The sequence below is a fragment of the Anabas testudineus genome, chromosome 2 (assembly GCF_900324465.2).
Source record: "Anabas testudineus chromosome 2, fAnaTes1.2, whole genome shotgun sequence".
Taxonomy (NCBI): domain Eukaryota; kingdom Metazoa; phylum Chordata; class Actinopteri; order Anabantiformes; family Anabantidae; genus Anabas; species Anabas testudineus.
In genome coordinates, this window is record NC_046611.1 from 4,354,616 (window position 1) to 4,378,542 (window position 23,927).

Genomic DNA, 23,927 nt, shown 5'->3' on the forward strand with positions numbered 1-23,927 from the left:
CTATCAATCCCTGTCCTACTTTCACTTTACCTTCTCTGCCCATTTGTTTGGCAGAGTGGTGGAATGGGAGCATGCAGAGGAGGGACGGGCCTCGTTCAGCTCTGCCTCCACTAGGGGGCTCCGTTTAAGGCTACAAGCAGAGCCGGGCCGGGGGGGCAGGTTATTGGACCCCCGACGCTGCACTGCCATCTTTAACAGAACGGCCCTCGTGGGGCTCTGGACCGCAGCCACGACAAGCGAGAGAAAGGCATGCAGGGTAGACAGAGGACGTGTAGGCAGAGAGTCAGAGGTGACAAACAGATGGAGAGATGAAGTGAGACTGGATGGAGATGAAACATGCATGTGTCACAGTATACTGAGCAAAGTTATTGACTGAAGGTTGCTAAGGTTTGTGTATAAAATTAAGATACTGACTGATCAACATACACATTTGATTACTGGATTTTCTTTTCAAATTTCCCAATTTGGAGCCTTTGAATTACACAAATATATATTTTACGGGGCGTAAATGTGATGACACTTTACATTTCCAACACAAAGATCAGGAGACTTGACTATGGAATAGAAAAACTGCCTCGAGGTGCGATGTATGAAAACGTGGGACGTGGGGACGTGCCTTTGTCACTGTCCTGCACATCATGAACTGCGTTTTCTATTCTATTCTAATTTGATTCCTTTACTCACAGGTTTCCTCTGCCGAGTCTGGTACAAGGCAGGCATGCAAGACAAAATGAATATGCACACAGAGAAATAAACAGACACAAATGCAAACATGCAGAAAAAAAGAGGAAAATTAGGAAAATATTGAGACTGTAAACACAGAACGGGCCCCCTGATGCAAAGGTGTGGTGAAACATGCTGAGAAAGAAAGAGATGTACTGCAGCGCGGTGTTCTGCAAGCATGTAACTCTATACCTTGTCACCACACTGTGTTTATATAATCACAATTTATGTGAGTATTGTACCGTACAGATGATCACAGAATATATCACTTACAGTGGTCCGCTCCCTGGACTGGTGTGCCACACTGAGGGGCTGATGGCTTTCCATGCCTGTTAAGAAAACAGAGAGCTGCTGTAATGATCACTGTGAACCAGCAGGGGGACACATTTGCGAGCGTGAACACATGCTCATACAGCACGCACAAACATAAGCATATACACTCATGTGCATCCTGATGACAGAGATCAGATAATCACACGTCATCCAACCCGTGTTACAAAATATGTCAGTTGACCTTCACATTCAAACATCGTGACCAAAAAGATCACTTTCTAGCACACAGAGAAAAAGGTGAGACATAAATCGAAAACAGTTGTGTTCATCATAAAAAGTACACTCATCATTCAATACAGCATCAGTAGGCAGAAAACAAAACATGGATATGAAGCCAAACAGTTGAAAATGCAGCATTTGGACAAGGAAACAAATAAACCTGAGAAGGAGACCAAACTCAAAGTGTCATCACATGATAACGGAGAAAAACAGAGTAAATGTGGTGATTTAAAAATGTATCAGCAGCACAGGATGTTTGCCAGCTACATTGCACCTGTTGATTTTCTCAAAGAGCCATCAATAGAGAGAGACAACATTTTTATTAGCCATTTCTATGTGATGACTCTATAATTCAATGTGTACTATATAATGTGTTCACTAAAATAAAGATGGCTCAGAATGAAATGTTGATATTGTATTCAGCATTTCATTATATGCCATTATGAGCTCTCAGCACCTTAGTATCATCTCTTGGGCCTCTTAGGTACTGTAATATTGTAAATTTTGGTTGCACTCTCTCTATACACAACATTGATTCCTGGTGAAAAGTGGTCACCTGTGGCCTTGCGTCTAGCAGAGCCGTGAAGCAGAGCAGGCCTAGGATGTCTGGCTGCCACTTTGACTACACCCTTTCGATTTGGAGAACGGTTTTGAAGGGCTGACACCCTATTCTGGTCAACCCTTCTAATGCCTACTAGCAAGGAGGAAAGAAAGAATTACACCGACATGCAAACCTTGGTTAAATGTAAAACAGAGAGGGAAATCTGTGTTTAAAGTTGCATTAGTGACAACACTACTGAATTAATAAGAAGTATTAATGGAAACGTTGTAATCCAACTTCATGAACACAGAATTGGAACCTTTTTTCTTCTTCATGTCCTCTCTTGGATGGTGGCTGGGCACTTTGCGAGACACTTTGCTGTCAGTTGTGCCAGGGTGGCCCCTTCCTTTGCCAGGGCCCCATTTAGCGGGCCTGTCCACCATCACAGGTGTACTGGTAAGACTCTGGGTTAGGGGAAGGGCTTCGATTTGCTCTGTCATGATACTTTTATCATCATCTGCAGTGAAGAAGGATCACAAGAGGACTAATTCTCCACACTCTTAGCTAGGAGATTAGTACAAAAGATACATTCATATTTACTAGCAAAAAACCTTCTGGTGCTAGCAGGTTTTGGTATAAAAAGTTAAATATACATTGGATACCTTTGACAATCATTTTACGTTAAGACATTATTTATTCATTTTGAAAGCTCTGGGTACCTTGTGAATCCATCCAGCCACTGTCTGTATCTAGGACGGAGACGTCCATCGTGGTTTCATCGTTAGCTGTCTGACTGGTCTGGCAGACCACATTAGAGGTCTCTTCCACCTCTTGACATATTTCAAAGTCCTTCTCTTCTCCCTCATCCTCTTCCTTTATAATTTTCTCATCTTTTGCTTCACATACCTCATCCGAACCAGATTTCTCCACATCCTCCTTTCGTGTTTGGTCTTTCTTCACCACCTCATCTTCCATTTCCTTACCTTCTCTGTTCATTTGTGAGTCTTCTGCGACTTTATCCTCTCCCATCCCTTCATCTTTGCCTCCTTTATCTGTTGTCTCTGTTGGGAGGTCATGGTCAGAGCAAGGAGACAAGTGAGAACTGTCTGTTGCAGGCTCCCCATCATCACTATTTAAGGCACTGTGACTCCATTCTTCAGCCCCGGACTTTGGATCTTCTTCCAACAACTGGTCACCTACCATCAGCCTCACTTCCTCTTTCTTCTTTGACTGAGCAGGTTCTTCAGCTTCATCCATGATCTCTTGAGGCTCTTCAGCAATCTCAATATCATCCTCATCCTCTGCTTCTTCTTCTACTTGTGCTTGAGGTATAATGATGATTGGAGAGGATATTTGTGGCTTTGGTGAGCCTTTTTCCAAAGTAACTACTTGTAACTGGATTTGGGAATCTTTCTCATGTAACGGCTTTTCCATGCTTAAATCCTGAACAGCTTTTACAGTATCTTGCTTTTCAATTCCTTCTAATCTTGCAGGGGTCTCGTGCTTACTTTGAATCCCACTGTCATCTTTGTCTGCACTCTCTGCTAAAGACTGAGGTGCTGCTGAAGGTATGTCAGTGTTTGCCATTTCTGGTTCTTCACTGACCTCTTTCGATTCTTTCTGTTCAGGTGTTGACATTTCTTCATTTGACTGTTTATATTCAATACTCTCTGACATCAACTTATTCTCTGGTTTGGCCTCTGGTATGACATCTTTCCCAGCTTTCTCTCCAGCGTCTTGGCTTTCTGAGGGTGTTTCATCTAGAGACTTGGGTGTGGTGGGAGTTGGGGGAACCTGGCTTCCAGTTTCCGTAGGAGTGAAAGTAAAAGAATTGTCTGGTGGAATGGGAGAAGCCTCCCTGGATGGGTCTTTTTCAATGTCTACCTCTGGGATTACTTGGATCTTTATGTCACCAGGCAGGCCACTCAGTCTTTCTTTTGAAGATGTCATCGGTATTCTCAGGCGATCAGGTTTTACTCCACTTGTCACAGCTTTTTCAAGAATCAGGGAAGTCTTTACTGGTGAATCCTTCTTCTCAGTTACTGTTTTTTGACATATCTCAGGTACACTTCCTTTGACATCTCGTTGTTTGACTTCTTTTTGTGTGCCTTCAGTTTCTATGTCCACAAGCTCTTCCTCAACTTCACTCTCCATAGAAGGAAAACGCTGATGCGGAGAATCCCCAGGACTGGGTACATCAGCAGGAGAAGGCATGGGTCCAGAGTACTCATTGAAGACACAGTAACCCAGTTCCTCAAGCTGATTGTCCCCACCCCCCACCCTTGTGGTCTGATCTCTAATGGCAAGCTTCGCCAAAGAACTCCCTACCAGAGCTGATACATCAACGGGTACAGACTTTCGTCTCATGTGGTCAACCTCTCTCCTCTCTTGTGATGGCAATGGCAGGGCTCCAGCCAGGTCCAACATTTCAGAGAGGCTACCTGATTGTTGAAAACTGGAATTGTGCTTGTCAGAAAGCCAAGGTGTTTCTGTTTTAATGTGAATGTCCTCCGGTGATTCCCTGGAAGTTGGAGTAATGGAGGCATCTTGAGGAAATTCGGGTTTATGACACTCCATGGATGGTGTTGAAGGGTAAACTTCAGATTCATCAAAACTTTCACTCACTGGGCACAAGCTTTCTGAGAAGCACCTTGATTTCTCTTCCTTCACTCTATGACCCTCTGTGGACCCAACAGTAATGTTCAAGGAGAGGCTTCTCTGTTCTAAGGACATCTTACTAGGAGGTGTCTTGACTTTCTTTTCTGATTGTTCCTCTAATTTCTTAGCTATGCTTCCAGTTTCCTCACTTAACCTTGTCTCTACTCCTGTGCTAAGTTCATAATAGCTCTGTGTCTGTGGTGACTCCTCTCCATTGCTTTTTGAGGATGTCTCAAAGTAGGTTTTTGATCCTGGCTCTTGTTCTACACCCATATCTGATGTGGTTTTCAACTCTGTTGCAGGTTTTGGACTTGATTGAACTGCTTCTCGTCTTTGCTCGACACCTGTAACGTCACTGCCACTGTCTTGGTCCTTCATATTTATCCTATCTACCACCTCCAGTTTTTCCCTGTTTTCATCCATAGAGGCTGATTTGCTTGGTGACACTGAGCTCAGTTTTTCTTCTGTCATGTGTTTTGAGGACTCTTCCGCTGGTGAAGACTGTTTTTCCCCTTTTACTTTAGACTCAGGCGGCTCAGGTGGTAGCAGGTGGCTCTCAGCTGCATCTTCTACTACATCCCTTCTGTCTTGACTCCTCTCTTCGATTAAGGAAGAAGGACGCTTTTCATTTGAGGCAAGTTCTGCTCCATCCGGTGTTGCTCTTTCAACAACCACCTGCTTCTCCTGTAACGGCTGCACTTGAGGTTCCTCTTCTTTTATAGGAGTCTCACATGATTCCTTACTGACACATTCTTCTGGCTGGGCTGTGAGTTTGAACGATACTGTACAACTCTGTATGTGTCATTTTAGCTAAAAGCTTTGTTTGCAGCATCCACAAAAGCTAGCCAATACAGTCAAGCCGAGACCCTCTGCACACAGATACAGTAGCTCTCCATCAAGCAAAACACACAGCACAGTGTATTTTGTGGCAGGCCACTACAGCACAGGGGTGGTCACAGCACTTAAGATAGCGTGCACAACTGTAATGAAGGAATGAGTTGCATGATGTTAGATGACAAGAAACAAATGTACAAAAATATGTTGAATTCCTATTGCAATACACAAGGATTGACAAAAGTGGTCAACCCAGTGATTACATTGATAAAACAAAGATATTTTAATTTGATACAATATTGGGTTTTTATCTTATATGTACATGAATGCTGTGAATGTGAATGAAAACTTTATGTTTTGTAGTTAAAATTGTGCAAGCAAAATTGATAAGGGTTACACTGCATTGTTGATTCAATCAACTATAATGATAATAATGATGATATACTGTATGTCTAATGAGGGTGGATTGTAATGCCCAGAGTTTGATCTTAGTAACAATAGGAAAACAGGATTATCATTTGCTTGGAATGAAATGAAAACATTAAAATCAAAGCAAGTCATATACAACAGACTTAAAATACATTCAGAACTGATTGAGAAAGCACCCATACGGGTGGGTGTACTCTAAAAAGCACTCTCTTGCACACAATAGTCCAGCAAAACCCACATGAAAATATAGAGACAACTAAGTCTAGCAACACTCAAGTCTACAATGTTTGACAGTTTAGACAGTGATATTTGAAATTGCAATGTAGCTGGCAATACAAAGGTGCAGAAATGATCAACTATAGTATGGTTGATCAGGTGTTACTCCAATGAAAAGCAAATGGTTTGCATGAAAAAGCACAAAATTAAAATGCTATGTCACATTGTTTAGCACATCGCAACTTCAGGTATTGAAGCAGAAGCTTAGGGGTTCAAGCTGCAGGAAGGTTGGCAGCAAAGCCTGAGTTCATTACAACTTATAAGTCCATAGCAGCAAGTCTTTGCGCCCAGTACCAGAGCACAAGAGGATCATGCAAAACAGGTTATGGACAGACTCACTCACTTAGCATCTTCACAAAAACCATTTGCACACACACAAAACCCCATAAAACCCACACACACCTGTTTTTGATGGGCTGTGTTCACCTTCATGACTTCCTCCATTGAGGACCTCAGGTGTCTGGGCTTGCGGGCAGCTCAAAGGCTGGGGCTCTGTTAAATAATCTGTCTGTTCTAAGAGCAAGTCTCCTGGCTGCTCATATGCGACTTCCTCCTGGTATTTGCTGGGCTCCTCTGGAGCCTCCTCCTCATCTTGCTGTTGACTGACAATCTCTATTTTATCTTCTTTGAGCAGGCAAGGAAGACACATGGATGACACATGGAGCACAACAAAACTGGGGTTACATGGATTACAAGACACTTTCAGCTCTGATGAAGATGCATGGGATGCAATCCACACACCTAGCCTAGTAGTTAATAGTTGGCTCTTTAAAAACTGTTATAAAAAGATAACTTCATCAAAGTTTGACTTGGCAATCATTTATTCATCTTAAGCATTTATGAGTTTAATAGAACAAATAGGAGATGTGTGATTTAAAATAACCTTATTACTTGTTCTACATCTAAATAGGGATTAACCCTAAACCATGCAGTGAGACTAGTGTATATGATTCTACATTTTAGTGATTGCATGCCACATGCAAAGAGGAAATGACTGGAAAACAGACTACAGTGTTTTGGGTGAGTAAAGAGCTGAAAGTCCATCTGTGATTTACTCCTGGAGAAAATCAGTACACAAAATGAACAAAGGAACAACAGAGGAGATGAGCTGAGGGGGCAAAACAGACAAATGAGACGAAGGGCTCCTGTGGCAGGCTACAGAGAGAAAAGGTGTGTGTTGTGTGTTGATTCTAGCTTTTATGTCCAGAGGTCACTACCAAAAAATACTAGTATGTGTTAGAAAACTAATGAACCAATGTGTGAACAGGGTATGACAGTGTGGCACATGCTGCAGACTCCTTAAAAGGTGACATGATGATAAACTGGCATGCAAAGCAACAGAAAATCCTGAAGTCAACCACTAGGGGACTAGAAGACAGAGGAGAAGTTTGTCTTTTCCTGTGATCGGCTGTCATGTCATGAGAACGATCGCTTGAAACCCTTAACACTGTGTGTTTGGTGTCTCATTGAGGGGGTATTTTTGTCACTCTCACCACCATTCACACTGCCATTCTGAATGTGGTCCGGAGTGCTTATAAGAGTGTGTGTAGGTGTACCTTGTGCCACGGGCCCAATCTGCTCAGCGGATGGAGAGGGGGGAGGGGAGGGAGGCAAATTGGCTGAGTCATCCACTGCGAAGGGAGAGAGAGAGAGACACACACACACCGGGAAGACAACACATAGATGGGAGGAGGGAAATGAAAGACTAATAACTTTGCTGACTTTAACTGTGTGGGTGGCCAGTTGAATTAAAACTGCTGGTTGTGTGTGTTTGATGAGTTGCAGATGCAGACCACAAATTCCACGTTGTTCTAGGATTTGATTAGTGGCTGTTAGGGCGGTTTGCTTTCTCTCCAGTGAAGGGAGAGAACCAATTCACCTCAGACAAGTTGGTATGTGTAATGTCAAAAAATCATTACATATACTGATTCTGAGTTCTATTACAGCAGCTCATCGTTAAGATTTAACAAGAAAATGATAAGATATCGAGAATTAATGAGTCTTATTTATTTAAACAAATCAAAATTTCCTCACATGTACACATACACATGGTCAAAACATGTAAAGATGACATGAAAAGGTACACTCCAAATCTTCTTTTCTTTCTCTTTTTGTGTTTTATTTCCTCTTTTAATTTTCTTCTTCTCTCATTTATCCTCCTTTTCTTCTTATATTATTCCACTTTTCATTTCAATATTTTTTTAACCTTCAATCTGACATCCACTAACCTCATTACCAGCTTTTAACATATTTATTTTATTTTAACACATTTATCATAATTAAGAGCTTGGAGGTGTCTGATCTGAATCTGATATATTGTAAAGTGTAAAACACTTAACACAAGTACGTTTCTGAAAGGCAACCATCCTGCCTTTAGGAAAAACCTTCTAAAACACTTGCAACCAGGAGCCATAGAGCTTTCTAGTCAACTTCTACTCATTTCAGACCCACAACCAAGTGTCTTGAGTGACCACAGCCTCAGGCTTTTGCAGACTGTTCATACTCAGTATCCATTCATATGTGAAACTGTGCCTTTTGGGGGCTGATTGCACTGTGAACCCAATCACATTTACCCACAGCCATCTGGCAGTGTGTGTAGAAAATCCAGTCAGTGTCATTGACCCGATGCTGCATGCTCATGAATACAAGCACAGTCACAAACGCACTACATCCATTTTCCTACCTGTCGTTCCAGGATGGGCAGCTGCTCCGCCATGATATCCATTCTCCCTGTAGGCAGAGCTGTAGGCAGAGTAGCCATTCTCTCCATTCTCTTGGCCGTGAGAGGCCCACTGCTCATCTGGTTGCCGACCGTCTGCCATGCCTGCCTGCTGGGACACCAGGGAAGGGACGTGTCACCTATCGAACCATGTCAAGAGAAGAAGAAGATGAGTATGACATATCCAGAAGTAGAGAATAGGAGGAAAGCAAGTAAAAATAAGTAAAAGACAACATTTCAGAGAGTACGGGGCAATAGAAAGAGTCCTGTGATGGGCCTAAGTGAACACTTTATGCCCACTGCATCATGATGAAATCATCCACCAGAGGGAGTAAGGAGCCACACTGTTCCTCTGGTTGGCTCAGCCAAATGGTCTTTGTCTCCACACATGCACATGTTGAAGCAGGAGGTGGAGACTGACAAAATATCTCTAAGTGATTGATCATTTTTATAGATTTTTATTGTTCAGACACACTGTATGTATCTAGTTTTAAATGCCGAACAGGAGAATAGCATCACTGGTTGCCACAGTTTGACAGTCGATATTCAACCACAGTAATGTGCACACATAGACTAAGGTTAAAATATAGACCAAATGGTTGAGCGTCAACCAAAGCTCAACAAAAAGAAAATCAGGAAAAGCTTCTGATAATAAAATAATAATAAAAGAAGCCTTAAACATGGGAAAGCCTACAGGTAAAAATGCTACACTTGCACTGCAGCAGGCAGCTTATGAAATAGTGAGAACACACCCTTCATATGCCCTCACCACCGATAAGGAGGCAGTTACCGTGGCAACCAGAACAGGTCTTGTGGGGGTCCAGCAGATGGGTTGGACAGGCTCGCCCCATTCAGACATAAAAGTGCTCCATACATACATATAGACACACAATAAGTGACATGACGGACAGCAGCACCTATTAACGTGCAGTGGCTCCGGCATTAAGCAACAAGCTCTTTCCCATTCATTTCCATAACAAAAGGTTTGTCCCAAACAAGTGTGCACTACATAACTATCTACATTCTAATCAGGCATGTACCCTAATAAAAGCAGCCATTTTCCCTTCAGAGGAAACACATTATGTTGCTTTTTTAAACAAGATTAACGGGGGGCCCTCCCTCGCCTGGGAGCCCAACTAAATCACATCATTATCATCAAACAGCTGCGGTTAATTTCATCATAACAAATCACGACTCCTTTTTCCTCTTTCTCCCTCTATCTAACCTCTCATCTCCCTTTTGTCTAAGACTTTTCTACTGTGTCCTTCTTGTTGCATCCAAGCCTGTGTGTGCGTTTTTACTTCTCATCCATTGTGTTTCGGTGCCTTATTCTGTCATAGTCTTCTTGTCCCTAGTTTCTCCTCCTCTCTTTCAGCCTGTTCCTCTGCCTTCTCTAAGTCCCGCTCTTCTCCTTCCCTGCAGCACTGCATGACGACAGGCTCACACTGATCGGGGCTAATGTCTACTGCAGTGGGAAGATGTGCAATTCAGAGGAGAGAGAACGATGGATGAAGAAGCAAAAAGGAGGAGAAGGACCTACTGACACTCAGAGATACTGGGCCAAACTGTCTGAGTCTGGATGTCTCAGCCCAGGGCTCAGTCAGAGGCGAGTCTGGTCCCAGCTGTTGCTAAGGAAGAAAACTGGTGTGCCAACACCAACAGACAGATTGTGCTGGTGGTGATTTGGAATTGCATTGACCTGCTTTCAGCTGCTGTTTTGGCAATATTATGACACACTTGGCATTCACACGTTGTCCCCGCACAAGATGTCATAAAACTTGGCTGCTTATTGTTCTCGCTTTTGACAGACAGGCACTTAATTACAGACAAAAACACAAGCAGAGGACATGTTTTCCTTCACAAATTTAAATGCACTCTGTCCCAAAGGTTCAGATAAATTGTAAATACCTGATTCATTTTAAATTAGAATTGAATTTTAATTCTTACAAATACAGAAGAGGATTTTGACAGAAGCTGGAAACTCTTGTAGTAACATCACACGCTGAACTTGTGCTAAATTGTTTATTTTTCTCCTGATGTCTGGATTAGCCCACCCTCCAGACCAGCGCTCCAGGCACACCCTGTCACCCGTGTGTGGTTAATGTAATCCGACACTGCCCTCTCTCTTTGCTGCCTTGTAGCTGTTTACCAGTCTTATTGTGTTAGAGGGAGAAGGATAAAGTGTCCAATGGGCATCTTTCCAGACATGACACCAAAAAAAAAAAAAGCAGTTGGTTTTGATAAGACACATTCGGCACTGATGAAAAACCTTAAACTTCTCTCTCCCCCCCATCTGGAGATTTAATTGAATAATTTGCTAATGCACTCTGCAGGGTCGTCTGCAATTAGCTTTATGGCAAGCTGATAAAGTGCAGCAAAATATTGCTTTTATGAGCAGGAAAACCTAGTTATAGACTAATGTGGCAATTACCTGCAGACAGGAATTGACCTCTTGTACAATTTAGAGTGACAACAGGTAAAAGCAAAAACGCCCTCTTCAGCTTAAAAACGCGAACCAACTGCAATAAAGCTGCACTTAGCCTGTAAAACCTGACATACATCCAGTGGTGGAAACAGTATTCAGGTATCCAGTATTCAGGTATTCAGTATTGAGTAAAAGTAGTGTAGATGTACAAGACGTAGAAAACATAAAATGTGCATCTTTGTTGGTAATTTATTAGATTAATTAGATGCTACAACACTTCAAGGACTCATAAAAGACCAAATTTACTATTACAGTTTAAAAATATCTGCAAAATAATTAGGACCTTCAGGTGTTAAATAAAAGTGTGACATTTTCATTGAAATATAGAGCAGAAGGAAAATGAAGAATTAAGGTAAATATACAAAGAGAAGTTCTCCGTCCTACAGACTCCAGCTCCATTAGTTTGATTATTATATTTCCAGAAAGGCTCGAGGCCGAGCAGTTAGTCCACAACAGCTCAGCATGTCAACGCTCACGCTGTGCTAATCTTGAAAGGGTTAAATCAACAGCACTAGGAGTCAGAAGAAGAACTGTCAAATCCCATCACGTCTTGAGAGTGATGTCTTCAACTGAACCTGCTCTCTTACAGAGAGGATGAGGAGGTGTGGCGGCAGACCTGAGGCTGCTCTGACTTCCACTGGCCTTCTCCCTCTATTCGCCCTCTTTCTTTTGTCTTTCAGCGCCATTGTCTCGCACTCTCGTGCCCCCTCCCCACCTCCCCACGCTTCTCTCTACCTTACAGCCCCACCATCCCTCCTTTCTACCGACGCCACCCCACCCCTTCCATAATCCGACCTCACTTCACTCCCCGTCTGCGCCTTACCCCCCTCACCAGCTCCACCCCAATCTGGGTCAGTCGTCACGCCTCCGTGGAGCGCCGCTCACATCGGAATGTCACCATCCATTTAGGAGGGAGGATGGAATCTCTGGCAGCCAGTCTCAGTAGGCCAACCTGGCCTTAATCCTCAGTGTGTGTGTGTGTGTGTGTGTGTGTGTGTGTGTGTGTGTGTGTGTGTGTCTGCGTGACATAGTTTAGGTATGATTCTTGGATCAGAGAAATAAATAAATAATTAAAAAAGAATACTTCTTTAGTATCCAAATATAGATGCAGCATTAGTATAACACATTATTTAACGTCCAGAGCCTGAGTTCAGAGTTCCTCTTTCTCTCTCAGTCATAATAACCTTAGTTTCTGTGACAGCCATATTTACTGTCTGTTATCACTGTGTATTAGTTGCTTAATTGAAAGCCTTTTTAGATACAGCTTAAGTGACAAGTACTAACATAAAATTTATTATTTTGAAAGGTTCAACTGTTTAAAGGCTAAGCTCAGACCCATTTAGTTTCATATAAAGTTTTCTTAATTCCAACTATAGGTTGAACAAAACATGCAACATGTTGAAGTTAATGGACTTTGGAAAATAGGACTGTCGCTTTTCATTAATTCATTTATTAACCAAGCTTCTAGTCCAAACAAACAGCTCATCGACAGCCACTATCACAGTTTGAGGCTGGAAGAAAACTGACATACTCAGATGTTGTTGTACTGTTTGCTGTGGGAGGGGGTCTGATCGGCACCATGCAATCTGGAAGATGATTAAAAAAAACTCCAATTATAAAAAAACATCACATCATTTAGCATATTTCAGTTCATTACAGTGGATGTGTCACACTAACAGGAGCCCTGGGGAGGAGAGTAGGACAGTAAGGATCGCTGTGACCTGTAATCAACCCAGAATCCAGCGGCTTCCTCCGCTGCAATGACAGACGCACGGATTAGGTTTTGTTGACTCAGCAACACGTGTGGGGGTTTAAGCACAATGAGCGCTGCCAGTGAAGTGTGAATTAACTGTGTATATGGTAAACACCAGCATGACGAGCAAGGCGCACACAAACACACTCCCAAGTACAAGAGGGACAGGGCTGCTTCCCCGCCAGATTAACTACCGTAATACAGGCAGTATAGGTGCACGGACATTATGAGACTACTGAATCATTGTATGACAGAGGTGCAGCTTCTGCAAAAGCTTTATTGTTCATCATCATCATGTCTATTGGAGGTGAAGTCAAAATATAAGTACAAATTTTGCAATTTGAATGATAAACATTAATTTTCACAAGATCAAATTGTGAATAATCTGGGATTTCGTCAAATATATCAGTTTATATACAGTGTGACAAATAGAAACAGGAGATTTTCCCATTTGTAACATTTCTCAATACTTTTTTGATATAAATAAATTTTAATTTTAATTTAATTTTATTATCTCTCTTCAGAGCAACATAGACACTGTTTCTAGAAAGAATGAGTGGATATTTAGGAAGCCCAGTGCAGCAGCTGCTGCCAGACACGTCGCCTGCTGCAGGCGCTGCCATCATGATACTGCACTGTGTCACATCCGATCAGCTATCAGCAAACAACAATGTGGTTTGTTGCTCTTGACTGCACTGTTATTACCAAGCAACACACGAACACTTGACGTTGGCTAAGTGGATGAGGCACAATATTATATTCAAATCAAACATGCTCTCTTCAGTTACTGCTTATGATTTGCAGCTTAAACTGTGCTATAGGAGTCCGGGAACCAACACTCCCCCTTCCAAAGAAGTTAAGGTCAAATTTAAGTCAAGCTGACTCCCGTGTCGCTGCTGTTTCCCAGTCTCCAGCTTCCAGTCTCATCAGACGAGTACATGTTTCGTGGCACAGATCAGCTCTGCCCCACGCTGATGTCACCGTTCCCATGGTGACGCCCAGGCTGGGTGGGGGTGGTGATGGTTAGAAGAGGATGCTGGCTGCAGAGAATGGACTTTGACCATGTTACGGATCTTTAAATGGGTCATCAGATCCTGCAGGCATGGCTCTAGGGGTCATTCCAACCTGCACTAACACAAATGGGAGCCAAGCCATTTAAATTGATCAATACACCGATCGCTGGTCGCTGGCTAGGATCATGATGTAATTCTAGGCCTTTGTGCTGGTGGTGCTGATGGAGGCAGCCTCTTAATGTATCACTCTCGTTTCTATGGGCGTTAGAGCCAAACACGGAGACTAGCAGGAGGATTTAAAGGAGAAAGACAACAAGGAAATTGGTCCCATTTGAATGTTTAATGCCTTCATTACAAAAATAGTTAAATCAGCCAATTTGTACTGCAACTGCATTCCAGCTCCAGCTTTGCAACTCTTTATGAGATGTGAATAGTCATCCTTTGTTTTACCCTATTTTCTTGACTAATCTAGAAGATAATTACCAGATTAAAACGACATTGTGCATCTTAACAATAGTTCTAACATGATACTCTAGATCAATCCACTGTGATCAGCTCTCGCTCTCCCTGCTCCTCTCTGTCATACAGTACAGTGCAGTACAGTATTATTTAAAGAATCACTATCAGAAACTCAGACTGTATCAACACAATCATTACTGCTCACTGCTATTAACCTGCTTTCAGGTTAAAACACAGGCTAACAAGATAAGAACTAGGACTGTGAGTCACATATGAAAAGCTATTTTTGCAAAAACTGTTCCCGCTCTCAACCAGAAATACAGAATAATATGACTGTGACATTTTCTCACAGCGTTGAGCTCTCTGGTGGTCGCCGCACTGTTTCTCAACAAAACTTTCCATCTGTCCGTCCCTCCATCCCCAGCCGTCTTACAGTTTCACACGTCCTTCGCGGCTGAAGGGGATTATGATGACTGACGACAGCTTACCATCTCGCATCCCACGCCCTGCACGCACGCACACACACACACCTACACTCGCCCCGCTCAAATCAGCCAACACATACACAAAAACCCCACAAGCTCAACCGCGGGCTTGCGAACGCACCCTTTCATCAGCGCCCACAAATGCATCCACAAGCCCAGAACTCTCCGGCTGGGAGCAAACACATTGTTCACATGGGCTGAATATAGATACACACAAACACACGGCTGTTCTAAAATAACATTTATCACTATAATCTACATTTAGCCACTTTAGCTCTATCATGTCATTTCCTGTCATGTAACTCAACACAGTTAAGCAGCAAACGCTCAAAACATGAGACTGGAATTTCAGAAATATCTTGCATGACATCAAACCCAAACAATCGCCCCTTCTGCCGCCCCACATGCTGGTGAACATAATTCCCGCTCTATTTTATATCCATGAACAGCCAGGCTAATCATCTGGCTGAGTGTAGCCACTTAGAGCTGATTCCCAGGGCCTCGTGAGTCATGGGAAAAGTGAGTGTGAAATGTCACACAGGGCGATATGTGTACAAGTACTGCATAGTACTAGCAGCAGGCCCGACTTGTATGGTTTTGCTTATGGCTGTGAGAAGAATTGTTGCACTTTAAAAGCTGTATTCAAGCAAAGGATAGAGTTTTTAGATGTGCTAGTGACACGGTAGGATGGATGGTCGCGGTCAGTTGTCGCGCCGCATTAGTCCTGACTGAAATACCTCGACAAATATCGAATGAATGACCACGATAGTTTGTACAAACATTCCCAGAGGATGTATCCTAATGACTTTGGTGATTGCCTGACTTTTTCTGTAGTCCCACTACCAGGTTGACATTTTTGATTTTGAGCCATTTCGATGTATCAGTAACTCGCTGATGGATTCCCATGAATTTGGTTCTTTTGTTCGGGTTTTGGTTTTCCTACTGGTCCTCCAGCCCAGTTTTAAACTGCTGCCAGTTTTAAAGTGCCTATGAAAAGGTAACAACACTGGATCACAGTTGATTTAATTAGGCTTTTTTGACTTATCACTGGTGCATCTAGTTGGTCACACAATAAGGTAAATTAAATCATATGAGTGCATTAAATGTGCTTTAAATGACTGTAGTATAAATACACCTGCCTCATAGTTAATATGAGTTTTTGTTTTCTTTGTCATGTTCTCCGATCAAGCTTTTACTTATAAAGAACGTGAGCATGGTGAAGTGTAGCTCCAGACTCAGGTCTTTTTATAAAAAGCCTGGCAGCTGTTAGCTGTGGATTCTTCACAGCCACGTTTCATCGTCATCTTACCTGACTCGATGAGCTGTCTTCACTGATGGACGAAACAGACGAGTTGAAGCGTCTTCTCAGACCTGCATGAATGATACATGAAACACAAGAATACATGTTAGTAAAATAAAATACTGCAGGACTATAATTTAGCCCTCACTTTTCAAATAAACTAGTTCTGAAGAGTTAGCTGCCGCTGATGGGCTGTGCAGCGAGTTTTTCCTCTTCACTGTCGCCTAGAGCTGCTCAACTGGGGATGTTGGGTTCTATATAATCCTGTATATAGTATTATTTTGTAAGGCTTTAAACCTTAAACACTGTAAAGTGCCCTGAGATGACATCGGTTGGGATTTGGCGCTATTGCATAACAGTAAACAATTACAATCTCATCCGATCAGTGTGTGTGAGTTTTATTAGAAGATAGTGTCACGTACTTTATGATGTCATTTTTAACACTGAACTGTTTACAGCAACATGTTTTTCCAGGAATTGGTAAAGTGGAAAACAGGGAAGCTGTATGCCAGACGTGTCTGCCAAGGATGGACCACTCTGCTCCACCATCACTGATGTAAACGTACACAAAACATAAAAAAATAAATAAGTAAAAAGAGATAAATGTGCCTGGAGACAGCGTGAGAAAAGAAAAGAGAAACAGGGGTCACGAGGATAGTCACCACGGCAACTGAAGGGATGATAATAATCATAAAAGAAATCAAAGTGATTCTTTTTCATAAACAAGTGATTACATGTGTTTGTGCCAACTAGACCGACTCCAGTAGTGAGTTGTTTTTAAGATTCGTCTAATTCTTGGATTGGTCCGCTGGGACAGAGCCAGGGGATGACTTAAAGCTTAAGCCAGCCACGAAGAAAGACAGATTTGTACGTTTAGTCTGCTTTGGGACTGCGAGGAGGTACAACACAGAGCATCATGTTAACATCAAAACAGTGTGAAAGGGCCGCTGGGGGCTCCTGGCGCCAAAACAGGCAGTTGGACAGAGAAAGAAAGAGATGGAAGATGAAGTAGAGGGACACGAGGAGAGCAGAGCAGAGATTCTCCAAACAGGAAGGAGGGTGATTTATTTTAGAAGAGAGAAAGAGAGGCCTGCAGTGGAAAAGAGAAGGAAGAAGAATTTACAGAGGAGGAAGGACAGCGGGCTATTTTCAGTCTTCCATTAAAAACCATTTTGTTTTATTGCAACTCAGGTTCTACTTCTGTAGATTTGGTCATCATCTCTACTGGTTATGTAAACATTACACTTGGAAAAGAAAAAGCTGACATCAGTTTGAAAGGAGAAGAAGCAGAGTTGGCAAAAATGTAACCTGAGTTACTTTCTTTAGTTTATAGCTTTAATTGTGCTTTGTCACAACATGTAAAAGTCTCTGTTGTCTCAAATGTTTGTATTTTAAAATGATCTCAATTGTTAAGAACATCAAGTTATATCTATGCTGGTTTAATTTAAAAGAACGATGTACAGGATAATAGACGGAGCAGATCAAAATAAAACACCCCAAGTCAAGTAACCGTAAATAAGAGGAGCAAGTTGATATTACAGGAGGAGAGAAAAAGACAGAGAGAGTCAGTAGCAAGAGAGAAAAACAGTAAGAAACAACGGGAAGAGAGAGAAAATAAGGAAACTAAGGCTACACAGGAAGTAATGTCTCTTCTGGGAAAAGGCTGAAAGGCCAGCAGGAGAAACTTCGCCAGGAAAAGAAAGGGATGATGGGAGGGAACGATAGAGAGAGAGAGAGAGAGAGTCCCAAAATATCAGCAGCAGGACAGGAATAGAAGTATTTCAGCTAAAGTCATGTATAAAACAGCCACTCTGTTGTCCTTCATGTAATTCTTTACATCTATATTTACTGAAGTTCACAGTTTTCATCATTTCACAAATGTGACTGATGAAAATCCACCAACAACATGAACCAGTGAGCTCTGCAGGATGAAGTTAATTACCAAACTGCTGCAGGTTGACGTAGTAATGAGTGAACTTCACTGATTTTACACCTTCACCTGTAGAAAGTACAAGAAACTGCAAACACACTGTGGTTTCTATCACTTGTCTCAATTTAGAGTATCTCAGTAGCATCTTATCTTATCTCCAAACTCATTAAGCTTTCACAAGATAATTTGACATCCAAACAATCTGATCAGTCACCACTGATGACCATCAACCCACTATCATATCTTATTGGTGAAGGACAACCACAGTCTGTACGTGACTACAGGGATGAACAAACACACAACTCCTCCTGAGTCCCAGAGGAGAAACCCAGTTGAAAACACATCTTTGTGTCTGACATTCATCTTGACCTGGGTGTTATTCCCAGGACGAGGGAGGCCGAATGGGTCAAACAGAAGGCAAAGCAAGAAGCGATGGAGGAAGGGAGGAGTGAGGGATAGAAGAAGGAAGGGAAAGAGGAGAAGGAGGTCAGAAGCTGACCTAATCCACAGATTTGACTCCATCGCTGGAGATGAGGCAAACAGGAAATGAATCCTAATCTCTGCGCTGCGCGAAAAGGCCTGATGAACCTCGATGAACTTTGCTGAAATAAGCCGACAGAAGACACAGAAAGATGTTTCCAGAATTATCTGGTTTAGTTTTATTGAGCGCTGCCGTCTGCATTATTGTAATTTGTTAATTCGGCTTTATCAACCGAACATTGCTCATCCTGCAGGACCTTAATTATTCAAATCTTAGTTCCATACTCAGCCATAGGCCACCCTTAGAATATATAAAACACAGACTTAAAAAAAAACTGCATCACACTGAACGAGAGAGATTCTATTTCATGGGCTATTAATTCATTTTGGCACTTGGCAGAAGTTGCTGTGTATAAAAAAAAGAAGGAAGAAACTACTACAATGAAACCTGAAAAACAACAGACCAGTGTAGGATTTATTATAATTTACTACAGGAAGTGTGTTATTGGATAAATATCATTATACAAAGTCATTTGTGAAAACAATTACTTAAAAAAATACATATAATATATATATATATATATTTATATTCTTTCCCCACTAAAATACAAATGATGACCATGGAATGAGATGATTTATGGTAATAGCGTGCCTCTGACTGGTGTGTGTTGGTGTGTTTTGTTCCAACCTGGGGGTCCAGCCAGTAAATTTAACAGAGCCTCTCCTCTGCGCTCTGTGATTCCTCCCTTTTTGACTTGGCCGTCGCCCCTATTTCCTCATCTATAATTCACACACAGACAGCTTTTTACTCCCCACAGGCACACACACACACACACACACACACACACACACACTCCTTGAGCATGAACACATGCAGTCAGGTCAAGGTGAGGCACATTCTGAGCCGCACAACTCGATAGCCAAAATGCAGGAGGATTTAAAATTAACCTTATTTTTTATCTCCCTCATAACAACTGCAGTTGAGAAACCAACTCTTCTGCTTCTGAGAACTGTTGCATACTCTTACTATTCTACATGATTTGTGTGTTAAGAGTTTAGAATTTATACCTCCTCATTAGCTTTTTATCACCGACTTCACTCCATGTGAGCTACTGAGTAATTGCATCAATGATTCATTTTGTCTTTTCCGGTCTCCATGTAGTCCCGAGATCCATTTCTCTGAAGAGGGACTCTGTATCAGTGCAATCTCACAGGTGAAAAGAGAGCCAGAGAGAGGAGGGAGGCTGCTTTCTACATTTCTGCACTTTGTACAGTGCACAGAGAGGGTCTGTGCGCCTAATGAGCCAAACTCTGCTGGGAAAGAGGCTCATTAATTAATCTGCAGGAAGCAGAGAGACGAGCACGAGAGGCCACAGACGAGCAGACAAACTGCTAATATCACTGTGGCAGCAGTGTGAGGAGGGAGGGGAGCCGTCTAATGTGTGGCAGCCCCAAAACAGGTTGAGCTGTGAGCAGTTGCATCAAAGAGTCTAATGAACTCAGGCAAGATTTCTTTGGGGTAATAAAGATATATGTGGTCATATCACTTCATACACAACATCTGTATTTATACTTAAACAAAAACAGGATCTTTTCTTTAATCCTTGCCAAAAGTGCTTTTCTTGCCTAAACTTCACACAGAATCTGGACACGAACTCAGGTCTGCGGTTTGTCAGTCCTGCACATTATACACAGTCCAACCACCTCTTTGTAAGTCTCATTCAGTGGATGCATCCACTCATTCTGAAAATATGTTGCATAATCACTGCATCATTATGTTTGTTAAAAAATCATCATCACCGTTGCAGTTTAGTAGGATTGGAACATAATATTCAGGAGACAGCTTTAGATATTTAAGAGTCAAATGACAAAGTTCAAGGCTGAAAGAGAACAAATAACCATAAAAGACTGCAGAATAATGAAAATTAGATTATTCAGAAATAATGTGTCTGTAAATTCCTGATTATTGCTTCAGGGATTTCCTGGGAAAAAAAGTAATTTGACACTAATTAGAACTGTGTTCACTGGGAACACTTCAAGTTTATTTACTAGTCAGTGGAGTTTTTTTTTTATACATGGTACAATTCAAATAAACACAAGGCAGTTTCCTGTAATAAATCAATTTAAGGAAATTCCTCCGGAAATAAGTTGCTTTTAAACTCAACACAACTAATTAAACTTAGTAGAACTTTTTTTTTTTCGTATTTCCCTTGTGCCTTGTGCCAAAAGACACAGTTGAGACCCATTAAGTAATCCATTATGGAAATGCCATTATCACAATTTGAGCCATTCATTTATAACAGTTTCAAAAGCCACAACAACTATATCATGGCACCAGTTTGGGCCATTTGTGTGTTTTACTGGAAAGAGTGGACACACACTTGGTTTCATGGAATCCTGTCCAGAAAAAAACAACAATATCCTGTTTAGGAGAAAAAGCAACGGGGGAAGTTTGAAATTTATCAGAGCTGTCGTTGTGATGTACTATACTCTTTGATATACTATCCTAATTTCCAGTTAGGGGACTTTAATGCTGCATTCATTTGTTATGAACAGTAGCATGTGTTCAAAACTACTGACAGATTTTTCTTCTTGCTCTTATAGTACTTTCCTATTTTATTAGATAAATAGAGGCAGGGTCTGACCTCACTGAGCAGAGGTCAACAGACTGTGGACAGACTCTTAAACACACACACACACACACACACACACACACACCTTGCACCGTAAATGCAAAACCAAACTCACACTCTTCCCTTTACATTATCTACAGGCTTAAACACATGTGAGCAGCAGTTTCTCTTGCTGCGTTATGTAAACCAGGCAGGACCAGGTGCAGGCCTTCATGCCCACAAGGCAACAGCTGCACTTCAGAGTGAAGACAGGTGGCAGAAGACGTCCACATACATCTACTGTACATGTAGGCTTTACACACACATTCATCAATCAACAAGCGAGGACAAGGCCGTCTAAATGGACGCCTGCAGGCTAAGATTTTACTGTGATGGAAAACTTTCACCCTGAAGAATGCAAGGATGGGCACTTTTATAGACTACGTTTGATGCTCTGTTTTGTAAAATCTTTTAGATTTCTGCTAATTGCTTTTGAGATAATGGTTTAGATTTAAATCCCACATCACAAATGATATCTTTGTTCTTATAAAGTGATCTTTTATATTCACTCTTTCTCAATCCGTCTGCATCTCAGGAGCCATTTAAGGCCCTAAAACATCCGAATTTAGTCAGACAGCCCATTACAACTAAATTTCATAAATTATCTTAAACACCAAACGGGTTCAGGGCTTCAAGGTAGTTTCCATCATCTCAAATTCCTCAACAGCACAGCCTACGAGCTTGTGTAACAGCTTCACCAAGATTGCTGCCGTCCAGCCCCAAATACCACACTGTCTGTTTTATTCAGCTGCATCTATGTCTGGCTCACCTCGTCTCTGTCAGTGCTCTGACATCCAGCTTCGTAGCTGTCAAGTATCACTTCTCGGTGGACACTTAAGGGCATTCTGTCAAAGTCGAAGGCTGTGTTGACTTGACTGCAGCGGCCCTTTCTCCTACAGTTTGCTTCTGCATGCGCTCTGAACTGTTGCACTCTTGAAAATCGGTGTTATAACAGCTTTAGCATAAGAAAACCGAAATAATCTTACTCGGAAATGCAAACTCAAACCACTACAGCGGGTTTACGTAAAACTGTGACACATACGTCAGATTAAAAAATAAATAAATAAAATTGAAAATATATAGACTTTTAGAGCCTAGTATTTGTCAATTGCCAAAAACTCTTGATCCTACATTAACCATAATGCAACTTGTGAATCAGGAATAAACCACCACAATTTCTGCTTCTGTTTCCAAATTGTTTCTGACAGTTGCAGAAGTACAGGAGGGAAAGTCCACAAAACAAAGCCCCTCTCTTCCTAACTTGGCATTTCTGCAACACCTACATCATCTACATTACATTTCAAATGCTTTGCTGACTAACAGGAGTTGGAACCAGGGGCGATGTTGACTCCAAGACAATGTCCCTCTCTCCCACTGGTTTTGCCCTTCGAACAGATGGGTAAACGACTGCTACAGCAGCCTATGTGCCAGACGATGACCTCGCTCGGAGGACATGAGCTTGGCAGAGCTGGACGCAGGAAAAGGGGATGATCAGGAGGTGGAGGATGATGAGGGGACAGGACACTATTTGTGAGGAAGACAGGCAGAGGGTGTGTTTGCCCCATCGTCCTCTTCTCCTACGCCATGGCATGTCATCCCAAGTTGGTTCCTGGGAGAAGACAGCTCGCCTGAGAGCTGCCCAGCAACCAAGCAGGCAGACGGAGACAGAGATAGATTGAGAGGGGGTGGAGAGGAGTGAGGAGGGGCATGGCACTGTGGATGCAAAAGACAAAGATGGAAACTGAAGAAATTATTGGGAGGTAGGAAGAAAGGGCAGATATGTTAATAAAGGAGCAGCAGGGTGTGTGTAAGGACACCCTGCAGTGTCCTTAGTGCACACAGGCGTCCCACGTAACCACACACACGCTCCTCACTTCGAAAATTAAGTATCAACACTTGTTTTGTGAGTTGGTCAAACTACCAAATAACTCTTGTCTCTTGTCTAATAAACATAAAATTCAACCTTGGGCAAAAATGTTTATAGATAGTGGGAAAAAATGAACTTTGTGTTGTGGATTGTTGAGATATTTAATAAGTTGATGAAAAATGTCTTTGGAGGTGGGAGGAAGCCGGTGCGCACTGAGAGAACCCACGCAGACACTGGGAGATGCTCCAGCACTCTTGTGACCCTCGGTGACGAGCGGTTAAGAAAATAGATGAATAGATGAAAAATCTTTTTTAGGGTTTAGTCTTACATGACCTGATCGTGTACATCATAATCCAAGGCTATACAGAAATTGAGTGAAACTCCATCAGTTACAGTTTTTAGTCACATTAATCTTACTCACTATAATACAGTGGATGAAATTATAAAGTTAGCTAATGTAATATCTGATCAGATTAAGTGGTTTAATGGTAAAATAAATGTATCTAAAAGGTATCTCACATCATTTTAATATCAATTTGTAGAACTTCACTGGTGTTTTCCGTAGTATTGTTTATTTTCTCCCATGGTTGAAGCTATAAAAATATTACTGAGCTCATTTAACCCTCTCGTGGACAGAAAAAATGTCACACTGAGGAAGAGAAATAAGGGTGACATGAAGATGATGAGTGGGAGAGAAATGAGACATCAAAGCAGATAAAGGTGGGAATATGCAGAGGGAGGAATAGAAAAC

At 41.9% G+C, this 23,927-nt stretch overlaps 1 protein-coding gene across 2 annotated transcripts in view; it reads right to left on the reverse strand.

Annotated features, from left to right (window-relative positions):
- LOC113164054 (microtubule-associated protein 2-like) overlaps positions 1-23,927 on the reverse strand; it is a 51,690-nt gene that overhangs the window by 8,330 nt on the left and 19,433 nt on the right. Inside the window, exons 3-9 of one of the 2 annotated variants that reach the window (XM_026363155.1) lie at positions 16,237-16,298; positions 8,697-8,872; positions 7,570-7,644; positions 2,536-5,238; positions 2,136-2,333; positions 1,832-1,969; positions 997-1,052 (exon numbers count right to left, since the gene is read on the reverse strand). In XM_026363155.1, the coding sequence (XP_026218940.1) occupies positions 997-1,052; positions 1,832-1,969; positions 2,136-2,333; positions 2,536-5,238; positions 7,570-7,644; positions 8,697-8,835 (3,309 nt within the window). In that variant the 5' untranslated portion in view covers positions 8,836-8,872; positions 16,237-16,298. Of the gene's footprint in view, positions 1-996; positions 1,053-1,831; positions 1,970-2,135; positions 2,334-2,535; positions 5,239-7,569; positions 7,645-8,696; positions 8,873-16,236; positions 16,299-23,927 lie in introns of those variants that run through there. The other variant, XM_026363154.1, reaches the window with a different exon arrangement.